Source organism: Drosophila hydei, unplaced genomic scaffold (assembly GCF_003285905.1).
Source record: "Drosophila hydei strain 15085-1641.00,03,60 unplaced genomic scaffold, DhydRS2 tig00008135-arrow-pilon, whole genome shotgun sequence".
NCBI classification, from domain to species: Eukaryota; Metazoa; Arthropoda; class Insecta; order Diptera; family Drosophilidae; genus Drosophila; species Drosophila hydei.
Window position 1 is genome coordinate 836,965 of NW_022045844.1, and position 14,684 is coordinate 851,648.

General features: G+C 40.6%; 1 protein-coding gene across 17 annotated transcripts in view; it reads left to right on the forward strand.

The window, feature by feature from the left end:
• LOC111598703 (protein phosphatase 1 regulatory subunit 12A) overlaps positions 1 to 14,242 on the forward strand; it is a 37,965-nt gene extending 23,723 nt beyond the window's left edge. For 8 of the 17 annotated variants that reach the window (XM_030225669.1, XM_030225667.1, XM_030225670.1 and 5 more), the window contains 4 exons: positions 5,290 to 5,432; positions 10,297 to 10,387; positions 10,904 to 10,990; positions 12,193 to 12,592. In XM_030225669.1, the coding sequence (XP_030081529.1) occupies positions 5,290 to 5,432; positions 10,297 to 10,387; positions 10,904 to 10,990; positions 12,193 to 12,309 (438 nt within the window). In that variant the 3' untranslated portion in view covers positions 12,310 to 12,592. Of the gene's footprint in view, positions 1 to 1,938; positions 2,038 to 4,036; positions 4,432 to 4,755; positions 5,157 to 5,289; positions 5,433 to 10,296; positions 10,388 to 10,903; positions 10,991 to 12,192; positions 12,600 to 14,103 lie in introns of those variants that run through there. The other 9 variants (XM_030225680.1, XM_030225672.1, XM_030225678.1 and 6 more) reach the window with 7 other exon arrangements.
• The last annotated feature ends 442 nt before the right edge of the window (positions 14,243 to 14,684 follow it).

Sequence of the window (14,684 nt, forward strand, 5' to 3'; positions counted from 1 at the left end):
AGGTCAAAACTATTAGTGCACATCCAATTTGTGACAATATTTAAGAATTTGATTTTCATTTCTGCTCAGCGAACCTGTTAACAATTTATTCAAAACATTTGACCAAATGCCGTTGTTGACCATTAATAAAACTGTCACATTTTCTAAATGCATCTCTTGGGGTCTGCTCTTCGGCAGACAGTTTGTCTGCCTGCCTGTCCGTCATAAAGTCTGATAGATTCTATATAATATATATATATGTGCGCACATGTGATATTTGTTTCATATTGAATTTCTATATTCTTTGCTTGGCTTAATTGATAGTTGAACTTTATTAAACAAGTTTGGCCTATTTTGAGTATTTATTCCATCATATCAAATCAATGAGCATATATTCATCATGCTTCATCAACTGTTTTGATTTGTGACATTCAAGTTTGTACTCAGTTTCAAGCATAAAACTGATAGATAAATGAATTATTCCCGATTCCCTTTGAAGAAAAGGTAGACCTTCTGATGGACCTTTAGAAGTTCTTCTGACCAGTCAGTATTATATGACCCCACAAATATTATAGAGCTATAAACTTAAAATAATTGATATAATCATGTAAAAAAATATCATATTTTGTTTGTACTTTCCTGTCTCTAAACTTGACCCGAAGTATTTCAAATCCATTCAAGCAATAAACAGATTTATTCACAACTTTTAGAGTATGGTTGAAATCTCCCAGATTAACAATTAAGAGACAATATTGAAGACATTTCTTTTGCTTAATGGCTAACTAAATCCGTTTTGCCTAATCGTGTCAAGCATTAAAACTGATTGACGATGTCAAGTGTTCTTTCGACATATATATAGCCACGATTTAGTATGAGTTGTTGCTAAAAACTATTAAGCACTTTCACAATGCGCTTTTCACACAACAAATTGCCCACTTAGAGGTGCCGCACGCCCCAAACACAACGTCGCTCACACGTACATTGAACTTTGTTTTCCCCGTGGCATGCTGCCTGCCTGCACCACTCTTCTGTCTTCTAGCCGGCCACAGTATTGTGGCAAACGAAATGTGTAACATTTGCGCCGCATTTGTCGCTAAATTTATACATTTTGCAATTTTGCATTTCGTAGTTCTCGTTTAAGCATTTGTTTCCTCATTCCCTGCCGGCTGCACTTTCCTCGCAGAGAGCATCTCGTCGAGGAGGTAGGAGCAGCCTGCGCTGGGGGCAGCCGTCATGTGCTATATTTAGAAGGAACGTTTTCCCTCCTCCTTTTACTTTTTGGCCTAGTTATGATTGTGTTCTTTTAGGGTAGGAAACGCTGCAACTTTCAAATTTAAATTTAGTTGCAAGCACTTCACTTTCCACTCTCCGCTCTCCAGTTGCGCCTCTTGCAACTCTGTCGCTCTCTTTGACATGTGTCACGTGTCGTTGACTGTTTCGCCTTTTGGCCCAGTTGTTGCCTGGGGGCTGACCCCAGCATAGTTTAGCACATTTGCTTCTCGGACATTGGGCCAAATAAGTGTGCGATTTACTAAATTTAGCTACCACACACACACACACACACACAGGTAAAACACACTCACACACCTGGTGTGCGCAATTCAAGTGAAACAAATAATGTCCATTGCTGCCAAGGCTTTTTCCTCCCAGCAGCTGCAACTCTTTGTTTTCATATTTGATAGACGCACATACGTGTATCTATATAGCTATATAATAATCATTTTCTTCAGTTTTGTCAGCGCTTTTCCGGCTTTTCGTGCGTATGCTGTGTATTCATACGATTTCTCTTAAAGAGAACTTCTCTTAACTTGTGACGTTCGTTCTCTCTCTCTCTCTCTGTCTATTTCTCACTCTCTCCCTCTCACTCTCTCTGTTGCGTCTTACTATTTCTGATCGTGCGCCAAGTTTTTTTTTCGGTTTTCGAATAAAACATTTCAATACTTTGCTTGGCTCGCACAGTTGAGTTTTATACGGCTAACGTAACGGATCAATAGCCACAGCAACAATTTAAACAGCAACAAAAACAGCAACAAATTCAAATAAATTTATTATTTAAAAGTAAATCACAATTGAATACGGACGAGTGCATTGATTTAATCTAACCACAAGCGTCTGTCAAATGTGTCAAAAGATATTTGCCATATTCGCTATCAGTTTACCAGAGATCCGAGATCTGAGAGACTCAAGACTCGAGACTCGAGACTCTTGAGAGTCGCCACAAGGCGGGGGCAAGTTGTATGTGTGTTGCCAGTTGTTGGTCTTCAATTGAACGAACGTCTTGTTGTTCCCATATTTGGAGTATTGCGCACAAATTTCGTTTTTTATTTAATTTTTGCTTTGGGCATTTCAAGTTTTTGAGTTTTTGCTCTCTATATATGGTCAAATATTTTGATCAGTTTTTAATTTGATTGCGTTCGTGCGCGTGTTAAAGGTCAAAGTTCGAAAAGTTTGCATTGAAGCAGCAACTATTTAACAAATGTTAACAATTTGCACACAAATTTATTGCTATTCGAAGTATCGCAGACGAACCAATTCAATAGAACAGAATTGTTCAATTTATTCTAATGTTATTTGTTTCTTCATAAAGCTTTCAAACATTTTCGTACGTTATTATTTATAAATCATTTCATAATCCCATAGAACTTGCCCCCTGATCTTGGCATCAATTTATTTAGCGCCCTGAACTGTTTTTTAAAAATGTTTTATCTGCTGTGTTAGCCAAGTTTACTGTGAAATTACTACAAAATTGTAAAAAGTCGCGTCGTAAAAAAACATTTCCATATTGATGCAATAGGTCGTAAAATGACTTGTGCCTGGCAGCTAAGATTCATTCATGGACAGAAACTAAATTAGCTTGAGATAGCTCAATATATGAGGAGACAGCAGCAGAGTCATAAATTAAATGCACTCGACATTTTGATTAAATGAAACGATGTTGTACCCTCTGCTTGAAATCTGATGGGGTATGCTAGGTGAAAGACATATAAATATTAGAGAAATGTGCAGAATTTTAGTTTTATCAGAAAAAGATCTTTTATCTGAAAGCTTCTTAATTAAATGAGTTTTGATATGAAATATTTACTGTTATTAGTGGCGATTGATAACAGTTCAGATTGTTTTATAAAAATATAGTCGAGTATTAGTGAAAGGCGCAGACATCGGCAGAAATACATAACGAATTTTTGACCATTTATTAATGATTCTCATTTTTTTACTTAATATATTCCTAATACCAGAAATTAATAGAATTATACCTAACAAAAATTTCTAAAAATCTATCCATTAAGTTAATGAGCTACAGATTTTTTAAAATACATTTTCATAAAAGGCCTTTATTGCCATATATTTATACAGGGCATTTCTGAGTTGCATAATGCTTATAATAGCTTCTTCGACTAGTTAGCCCGCTGTTCCTCATGTCTGCTTCACACTCGCGTGGGTGAAGCATCAACTTAAGACATTAACACCGCACAGTAAATAAACAGAATACGCCAGGGCGTCTCCTGGCCATAGATTAGTGCCTTTTGTATGTCTTTTCAATATTATTATAAAACTTATGTAGGAACAAACCGACAAACGCAGCAGACCTCCCCAAACACAACCAACAACAGCACACACACACATACAGGCACACACACACCTTGGGGAAACGTTTTTCCTACCGCATTGCGGCAAATTTAAAACAGAATGTCAAAATTTATGTCTTGACGTCATTTTGTTGATCGATAGAGGATGGCAGGGAACTGAAGCGTTGGCGGTTGGGCTTTCCATATATCAATACTGCGTTTTCCTTTTCGAATTTAGAGATCGTTTCACTTTATACAGCAAAATTTGTTTGTTTTTCCACTTTTGTTTATGCCAAAAGAAGAAGAAAGAAAATGAAATTCACGAACATTTCGTACGCTTCTTAATACTGAATTGTACAAATTCTTTAATGGAAATTTTGAAAATGGCAAAAGTTCTGTTGATTCGGTTCTGCTCTGGTCTTGCAAGCTGTTTTTGAAGCGTAATTGCAATTTAGCGGTGTCGATTGATTTATGAGATTTTGTGGTCAATTTAGCGTATACTAAAGACCGATTTCTTTATAGCCTCTGTAGAGTGAGAGAGGGAATTAGTGAGATCGTGTGTACGTCATGTCCTTTCGCTCGAGACCGCGCACACAGGCGCCGCTGCCCAGTCGACGGCGTTCGCTTTCCTCCAGCTCCCGAATGGGTGCCACTGGTGTGGGGGGCAGCAGCTCCTCGACTGGCGCCTACAACTACAATGGCAGCAGCTACAATTCACGGCCTCTGAGCACGGGCTACTATCCGAGCAGCAGTGCTGGAAGCAGCAATGGCAGCTATCAGAGCCCCTATACCAGCATCTACAGCTCACGCGAAAGCCTCTACGGTGGTGGCGGGGGCAGCAGTAGTGCTGGTGGGCGTGGCTCGTCAGGCAGCTACTATACAAATGGTAATGGAAGCAGCAATCGCTACGATTACATCAAATATCATCAGCCTTATCAGCCGCCTTCAAGCAGCTGCTCATCCGCTTCTACATGCTCATCCGGAGGCAGCGCCTCCACATCCAACTCGAACTCAGCTAAAAGCAATCATAGAAACGGCAGCTACTACCAACTGCACCAGTTGCAGGCTTCCGCAGGCAATAACCAGAATCACTACCACATCGTAATTAGCAAGCATAACGGCAATAGCTATGGCAAATCTAAAGCATCTGCTCTTTCCAACTCCACTTGCCCCACTTCCAACTCATCCACTGGCTGCTCGAATGCCACAGCCGGCGGTGGCTACGAGAGTTCGCGTTATGGCTATCCCAGCGCCTCGACATCCAGCTATGGCAGCGATCATCGTTACGTCAGCCCCTACTCTAGCAGCTATGACAATGGCGTGACCACTGCCTCGCTCAGCTTCAAGTCACCTGGACTGAGTTCCTCCAACTCGTTCAAGGGCTCGGCCAGTGCACGGCTGCTCAAGACCAAGTCGTTGTCCACGTCCAACAGCAGCCTCAACGCGGCCAGCAACACGCCCACCAGCGCGGGCGCCACGGTGGCAGCCATTGCAGCCACGCGCAGCAATTCGCTGCGGGAGCAGGAGCGCAAGTCGCGCAATCGCACGCGATCCCGCAGTGCGGCGCAGCGCTCGATCAGCGCCTCATCGGAGAAGAGCGAGGGCTACGAAGTAAGCAAATGGGTGAAATGTTCTTGATTGTTGTTGCAGGTGGTAAATTTAAAGATTATTATTATTAATTAGTTCATACTCTATTTATAGTTAACAAATATTTAATGCAATCATTTGAATTTTTGCTTTGCAGAGCGGCAGTGAGCGCACCTCACGCTCGCGCACTGGAAGCACTGCGACAGCGAGCACCGGCAGCGACTCAAAGAGTTCCAGCAACAGCGACAAAGCGGAAAACGGCGATGCCATCGATTATAAGGCGCTCTGGGAAGCCGCCAGGTGAGTATGAGTAGCTAAAGCAAACAATGTGGAGAAGTGTATATTAGGGCAAGTACATGTTTTGGAGACAAGTCTAGAGAAGCAGTTGGGAACGAGATATAATTTTTATGTTTCTGTAAGAGGAAGGCAAACTCATTGCAGCGTCTGATAGGGCGAATTCCTAGAAGAGAGCTTTAGAATTGAGAATCTAGGTTAGAGAGTAGCTGCAATCGCGATCAGTCGTTCGACCTGTAAAGACGTGAATTCGAACAGCCTTCGCTTAAGCTCTACTGCTGCAGAGTTCTAAAAATAGAACTTTGCGGTGCATTCTTCAACGCAACAGCAACAAAAACCGCACACGCAGCGTTTTCTTATCGCTTGCTTCCGCGTAACTCAATTGCTTTAATTGCAATTTACGAAATTTCGTCGCTTGGCGCGAGTGCGCCTGCACTCAAAAGCACAATCCGCGATGACATCTAATGTCAATAACCTCGCTACAGCTGTAAAGGTAAATGCAGAAATGCAAGCCCAGCTTAACGTTGTGATGGCAAATAGGCAAGCCTCCATCATGCCAATAAACTCAAAAATAGATATCGCCTCCGTGCAAGGCATCACTAACAACAAAAACACGAAACGTAAACAGCCAAATTCACCAAAAACCATCAAGAAAAGGCTCATCTTCGACGAACCAAGCACCAGCAATGCAGCATTAATATCAGAAAATCGATTTTCACTGCTCGTAGAAGAAGATGAAGACTACAGCGAATCACCTGTAGCTCCAGAAGCCCCAGTATTGACCGACCAGCAAACTACACCGAAACCTCGTCCGCCCCCCATATGGTGTCCAAACATCAAGTCTGTGGCCCTACTTCAACAGATAATAGATAAAGTAATTGATGCTAAATCATACGTAATTAAGCCAAAGAAGAATAACATAGGTGTATTAACCCAATGCAGTGAGGACTATCGCAGAGTTATAGACCACTTTACTAAGCTGGAATTGGAGTTCCACTGCTACCAGCTTAAGGAGGACAAACCATATAGAGTCGTGTTCAAAGGGCTTCACTCCAGCACTGATACAACACTAATTAAAAAGGAATTGGAAACCAAAGGCCACACAATTACAAATGTGCACAACCCACTGAGCCGTATGGACAAAACACCGCTAAATATATTTTTTGTTGACGTGGCTCAGGCCCCCAACAACAAAGAAATTTTGGACATTCGAGTTGTCTGCAGGCAACGCTGCACAGTGGAACTGCCAAGAAGATACAACGACCTGACACAATGCCATCGCTGTCAAGAATTTGGACACACACAACGCTACTGCCACAAAGCTCCCAGATGTGTGCGTTGCGCCGGGAAACACGCATCCAAAGACTGCACCCGCGAAAAGGACCAGGCACCAACTTGTGTGCACTGTGAGTTACAGCACCCAGCCAACTATAAGGGCTGCCAAGTATACAAGCGGTTGCGCAAATTGCAATCCCCAGCACAAAAAAGGAGTCCCACACAAACACCGTCTACGGGTCCGAGTACTGCTTCCGAAATTACAAGGCCCCGGAGCATTACCCAAGCCACGAGCTTTGCAACGCCTATTAGTGGTGTTTCTTACGCACAGGCCGCTAGAGGTGGACCGTCAAATAAGAATACCACAAGTGACACTTTGTTCACTGAAATGCTTCAGCAACAACAACGTCAGTTTGACGCAATTAATGCCGAGCTCAAAGCGATGCGAGAAGTACAATCCCAACAAGCAACCATGCTAAACAGTTTAATGGCCATCATAACCAAGCTTGCCTACAAATAATGGCTTTACGTGTGGGTATCTGGAACGCCAATGGCCTGAGAAACAAGACTCAGGAACTGGCTGCGTTTCTCTCACAAGAAAACATAGATATAATGTTAATAACAGAAACTCATGAGTGCCCCACTACACAAATTTTCGGATACGAACACTATCAGGCTCATGGTGAAGGAGCAAACTGCTTTGGTGGATCCTCAATCCTCATACGAGCAACAATACCGCATACACCTTTACTGCCAATTTGCAACGCAACAATGCAGGTCTCAGCCATCACCCTGCCTACGTCTATTGGAGCGATCGAAGTTGCGTCAATTTATCTTCCGCCAAACACTGGTCTGTGTGATCATCACATGGAACAGGTTCTAGGCCAAAGGTTGAATAAGACCCTCATCGGCGGCGACTGGAATGGATGGCACCCATTTTGGGGAAGCAATAGTGCGAATCGTCGCGGAGAAGTCATATTTGAGGCGATTCAAAACTTACAATTCAGCATATTGGCGACTGGAGCCCCCACCCGTTACCCAATTAATGGACACAGGCCCTCGGCAATCGACTTCGCTGTCTACAAAGGCATCTGTGACCGGCAATTGACCATTGAAGAATCCTTGGACCTATCCTCTGACCACCTGCCACTAATAGTCACAATCCACGCGCAGCCACAGCCCTTGCCCATTAGGAAACAACTACTGCCAGCAGGATCAGATTTAGGAGTCTTTAGGCGCGAGCTCCATTACTCTTTGCACATAGAAATGGAACTTAACACTCCTGAAGACGTGGACTACGCAGCAAACAAACTGCAGGAAGAAATAGTCAAAGCTGCGCACCAAGCCGCCCCACCATCTTGCCAAACAAGACAACAGTCTCCGTACAACATCCCCCTCACCTTGGAGGCCCAACACCTACTAATACACAAAAGATGGGCCAGGAGACGCTGGTTAAGATTACGCACGCCTGATGCCAAATCCATGTACAACGAAGCCACGAGGCATCTTAAAGCTGCTCTCGCCCTGCTTCAAAAGAGGTGTATCAGCGATGCGCTGGTACGAGCTGAATCGCCCACTGACGCAGAGTTTCAATTATGGAAATTTACAAGAAAGCTCAAACGGCAGCCAATACGACGTCATCCCATTCGGAGCATTTCTGGTTCCTGGCACATTGGAGACGAAGCTCAAGCTGAGGCTTTTGCAAACCACCTTCAAGACCAATTCACGCCGGTGATTACCGCAGAGGCCTCAGAAATCGAAGCAACAGAAGACATCGTTCTCTCGCCCCTCCCAGCTGAAGACCAGATAACTGGATGTACAAAAGAAGAGGTTCTTGAACACATCAGAAGAGTGAAGGCAAAAAAATCCCCTGGATATGATCTAATAAACGGCAGAGTCCTTAGAGCACTGCCTGACTCCACCATAGACTACATAACTATGGTGTACAACGCCATGCTCCGCATCCGGCACTTTCCAGCCTGCTGGAAGCGCGCCGTGATTGTGATGATTCCTAAGCCTGGCAAACCCGTGGGAGAAATTGAGTCGTACAGACCAATTAGCCTGTTGCCAGTACTCTCCAAAATATTCGAAAGAATATTTCTGGAACGAGTACTGACACATCTGGGACGCCAGGAGGCCATTCCAAACCATCAGTTTGGCTTCAGGAGACAGCATGGAACACCGGAACAGGTTCACAGAGTTGTGCACCATATCCTTGGAGCCTTTGAAGAAAAGATGTACTGCTCTGCCGTCTTTTTAGACATCAAACAGGCGTTTGATCGAGTTTGGCACCTGGGACTGCTGCAGAAAGTGAGGACCACCCTTCCAGCCCCATTTTTCGCGTTGCTATCCTCATACCTTATTGGAAGAACCTTCCAAGTGTCAAGGGGGCAAACAGTATCCTTGACTAGACCAATTATGGCTGGAGTACCACAGGGTAGTGTTCTAGGCCCAACACTTTATACTTTATTCACAGGAGATATGCCAACTCCCGAGCCAAATATAGGAAGTACAGATGCAGTACTCATAGCGACCTATGCAGATGACACCGCCATCTTATCACGTCACGTATCTGCGCAAGAAGCTTCAGACTCACTACAAAAATATCTGGACTCTTTCGGACGCTGGGCAAAACGGTGGTGTATCACCATTAATGCACAAAAGTCTGTACATACTACCTTCGCCACTAGAAGAGGAGATTGCCCAAGCGTTGCATTGGGGCCCACTATTCCCAAAGCCTCAAAAGTAAAGTACCTTGGTATCACTCTTGACAGAAGGCTGACTTTTAAAGCGCACATAAGTCAAGTAACCTCAAAATGCAAAAGCAAGCTAAAAACCCTCGACTGGATGCTGAGAGCTTCAAGCAAGTTGTCTTACAGCAGCAAGGCCGCCATCTACAAGGCAATAGTTGTCCCAACCTTCGTATATGGTATCTCTCTATGGGGCTCCTCGGCGAAGACTACAAGGAACAAAATTCAGACCCTGCAGAATAAAGCACTACGCAGATGGACTGGAGCCAGCTGGTTTGTAAGAAACTCAGTCTTACATAGGGATTTAGCAATTCCCACAGTTGCTGAACTCATTGGGCGACACAGTTCAAGATACGCGGACAGACTTGCAGCGCATCCTAACCATCTCGCAAGCAACCTGGCTATAAACAACAATAGGCGAAGACTGAAGAGATTGCATCCTCTAGACAATATTAGAACTAATTAAGATAGTAGCTACAAGTGCAGAATAATTGGCATATCTGCCCTCCCATTAGTTAAGGTTTAGAGCTAAATGCGCTATAGAGTCTAAGACAATAAGCTGCAACAAAATAAAGAAATAAAAACGAAAAAAAAAAAAAAAAAAAAAAAAGAGTAGCTGCAATGCTGCCAGCAGAAGACGTTGGCAATGATAAAACAAACTTCAGAGAATATTCAGAGTATATAAAAATAAGCATATTGACCTAGAAATGTTCGTTTGGACTGGACTACTATCTACAGCGCAGAAAGTATGTAAGATGTCATTAGCTATTATTTCATTTGTAATGTATGACTTCAGGCTATGCTCTCTTTATATACAACTCGATTTACTCTTATCTCACCTTTAGATTGGAGAACGACAAGCTCAAGCAAATGCTCAAGCAAAAGGATGACGAAGCGGTGCAGACGCGTGCAACGATCGAGCGCTTTGCCAATGCCGTAAGTAAAAAGCCCACTAACATGCCACGCCCACTACAACAACAACAAAATATTCTGTGCAAACGAAACAAAGCAAAACTCTCAGCAGTAACAAAGAAAACAACGCACAAACAAACCACAGCTCAATTTCTGTCTAACTCTATCTGCCGCCCGTCTGTTGAGGGCCAGGCTGTGATCTCTTTCGCTCTTTTGCTATCACAAACACACAGACACACTCATACTCACACAAAGAAACCCTTCTTATACACTCTCCTCTTTATCAACGCAGCAAAATATTGCTGAGTCGCTTTAGGACATGGCTCAAATCAAAATTTTTGCCTGCTTGCCGCTCGCGCTCTGTATCTTTCGCTCTCGCTCTCTGTTTCTGTAATAAAAACAAAAAAAAAACATCCAAAAATAAACAACACAACAACTGAACAACAGTAACAGTATGACACGATACCGTTATCCCACATGCTTTAGTATATTGAAATGCAAGACCAAACGCCAAAATTTGTTCCATTTCCACATTCGCAGACCACTAAAAATTCACTCTCTGAGATTGAGAAACGTGAGAGAAGAGCTATGGAACGCAAGCTTTCCGAATTGGAAGAAGAGCTCAAGGTAATTACAAATGTGTTCCAAATCCAAAACATTCCCCAACGCCCACCCACCGATAACAGTTAACGTCTCCTGCCTGAATGCTGTTTGTAATTTGATTTGACTTCCTTTTTTTGTAAATGGTATCCCAGGTATCGCAACCCGTTTCGTTAGATGCCAACCATTTCAGGACTGTTTTGATTTCTGATTTCTGCTTTTGTTTTATAATTTGGCCGAAAGTTCTACACTTCTTTTTACTGATATTTTAATTAAATTTTATTTTAAATATCCATTCACCTGCCGCATGTTGAACGAGTTGGCTTAAGCGGCCCTCTTAAGAGTCCCCTGCTTATCTTTTTGATCCTTGCCTAACTGTTAATTTCCTACTGCAATAACCTTAACATAATTTCTTAAGCAATTTTGTTATAGCCGTACTTCGTTTCGATTTCCCCGACCATATGTATCGCACCCAGTTAAAAGGCATCTAGATCGTACAAACGCTACAGATCGAATAATATATGTATATATTTTCATTACCTCTCGCTTTATAATTTTGGCCACTTTTACAATTACGACGGCACAGTTGCAATTGTTTATAATTTTGTTTATTATTTTTACTAGAGATAGCTGCACATAAGCTGCTGCCTTGATTAATTATTGATTTTCTTGAACCACCCAACCGATATCCAAAAACAATCATCTGTACTATATCATCAGCATACATGTATCTCCATTGTGTGTTTTGTTTTCGTAGAACAACAAAACTATTCATCCATATCTCATTGTCTCATTGTTTCATATGTCCATATTGTCTCGATCTCATTCGCATTCTCACTCACTCACTCTCACTCTCTTTCTCGCCAATCACATTGTCAGCTATTTGTTGTTATGATTTGGTCACACACTATCCATGCGTTATACGTTTATCGTTATACGTTATACGTTTTACGTTACTCATTTGGCGTGCTCTTATTTTTTGGCACGCCATTCTCTTTAATATTAACGCAATGCGCTCATTTCAGAAAATACGCTCACTCAAATTTTGTTTTCTTTTCTCTCTCTCTTCCCACGCGCGCCTCATCCATCGAATCGAAACAAAACGAAACGAAACGAAATGTATTGATACGAAAAACAATCATATTTATTTATTTATACAACAAACATACAACAAATATTTGTATGTATTTCGCTCTCTTCTTCTACTCGCTGTTGTTGTGTCGTTTTAGCTCATGCAGAAGCTAAAGACTGAGAACGACCGACTGCGTGCCGAGAATCGTGCCCTCACGCGCGTCGTCTCTAAGTTGACAACATCGGCCCAAAGTCAGCTGGCCAAAAGCAAATAGGCAACAGTTTACAGTTACTTAGCTCAACCCACAGCAAACAAATTCAAATAAAACTAAAATACATACATATATAACCTAACAAATAGTAGAAAACAGCAAAATCAAATATCGTAATCGTAATCGTAATCGCAATCGCAATCGCAATCGTAATCGTCATCGTTTCTATATATGCATACATCAATATACATAAAAGAGCAGTACACTTAGCATAGTTAAAATTATTTATCTCAAAGATACACGAACAACAATTGATGTGCCAGCAGCAAGCGAACAACTAATCAAAAAACTTATTAGATTCTACTATTATTATTATTATTATTATATAAAAATATTATTATTAATGAAATAATTTGCATTGTTATATTGCGCGCAACGTGTAACAATAATTAAATGTATTGTAGCTTAAAAATTAAGTTGACACACTTTTGGCGAGGGGCAACTGAGCACTTTTGCACAGCTGGCACCGCTGGCACCGCTGTTCTCTAAGGCCTACAGCTCGATTGATACAATATTATATATACATCGCATACACTTTAGCCAATATACTTGTTAATTGAAAGCATTCAGCATATACACATATATATCATAGCACATATATCCACACAAATATCGCATATACTCGTAATCAAAATCATCGCAACTTCAAGGATTATAGCCAAAAAGCTCAACAAAGGCTGCCCAACAACAGCAACAACAACAACTACTACTACATCAGCAGCAACAACAACACCAACAACTGACAAAGGGTCGCGGCACCATCAGCACAGATCTAGTATCCTTTCTTATATGCAATGAGCTTAACGGTAATTGATCCACACTTGCACTGAGAAGAAAACCTGCATCATATATATGAGCTGGCTGTTGTTTTGTTGTTGCATAATACCAATAAAAAATATATATATCAATATAAAAAAAGAGCTAAACTAAATTTTCTAAGCAAACTTAGTTATAAATATTGTTTTATGTGGGGAGTGTTTCAAATGTCTTTTTACAAAATTATACTGCTATCGTGTTACACACAGATTATTGGACTACTTTACGGTTTTGAAACACTCGGCTGTATATATATTTATATACCTACTTTAATGTATAACTATACTTACTTTACTATATGCCAAAATTGTTCCCTTGTTGTTAATATTGTTAAACTGTTTTTTGCCAAACAAATTTTATACTCATGTGTCTGTGTGTGTTTTATCTCAACTATCTATATCTATATAACAGTTATATCAGAGTTACGAAAATAAACGTTTGACCATTTGTAATTCCTTGCAAAAATTCTGTTTATTGTTTGTTGTCCTTCTCTGTGAATATCCACCTTTGTCAGTTAGACAAACTGTGTTCTATGCTCGACATTTCGTATTCGGCCACAGGAACCAAGCATCCTTATCGTACATGTGCCTCACACACATATAGAAGCATATATATCTGTAATCTTAAGTATTTATGATTCGTTTTCCTGGTTGTCATTCTGTCATTCTAGGGCGTTGTTTTAAAGAGACGAGGTTCTAGATATTAAAGACTTAGATATGGATATATATTTATCTATATCTATATCTAAATACAGTTATGTTTCAACTAATTGTTTGTTTGTTGTTCTTGTTGTTGCTGAGTTGCTTTCAACTAAATCGCATGATATATATTTATTTATAGATAAGCTATCTAATATCCATATACCCCCTCAATTCTATTCTTTCAATGTGCTGTTTATTTTTGTATCATTTATAATTGTTTTTACTAATTTAATTTAATTTTCTTTTACTTTTGCTGCACTTTCTACCAATCCAAATCCAGCAACTCGATGCCTACAAATCGGACAATGACCGCCTAAAGGAGGAGAACGCAGCGTTGATTAGAGTAATTAGTAAATTAAGTAAATGAAATTATGTCTTAACTTAAGTTTACTCAAAAAAAAGAAGAAAAAACAAAAAGAGTAACATAAAAAAGAAAGAAAAAACAGAAACAAGTAAACGTCAACAAAAAGTAAATTCAACAAAATTAATATAAAAGCAAAGAAGAAAAATTCTGTTTATTATTATTATTATAATTATTATTATTATATTTTGTGTGTTAAGGCATTTAAGCGCAAGTTGGAAACCATGTTTCGAAAATCGTTGAAAATTGTTTGTTTTCTATTCTTTTTTTCAAAGCCCTCTCTGTCTCTCTTCCAAAATGAATATTATATATAATATATGAAGAAGTTGAAGAATGGAGCGTAAATTTGATTTCTATATATGTAAACACGAAAAGAAGATAAAGAAGAAGAAAATGCAAAATAGTAAAAATTATAAACATCAAAAAAGAAAAGTTAATTATATATTATAGATGTTGTATAACGGTTAATTTCAAACGAAAAAACAAAAAGAAAGAAATCT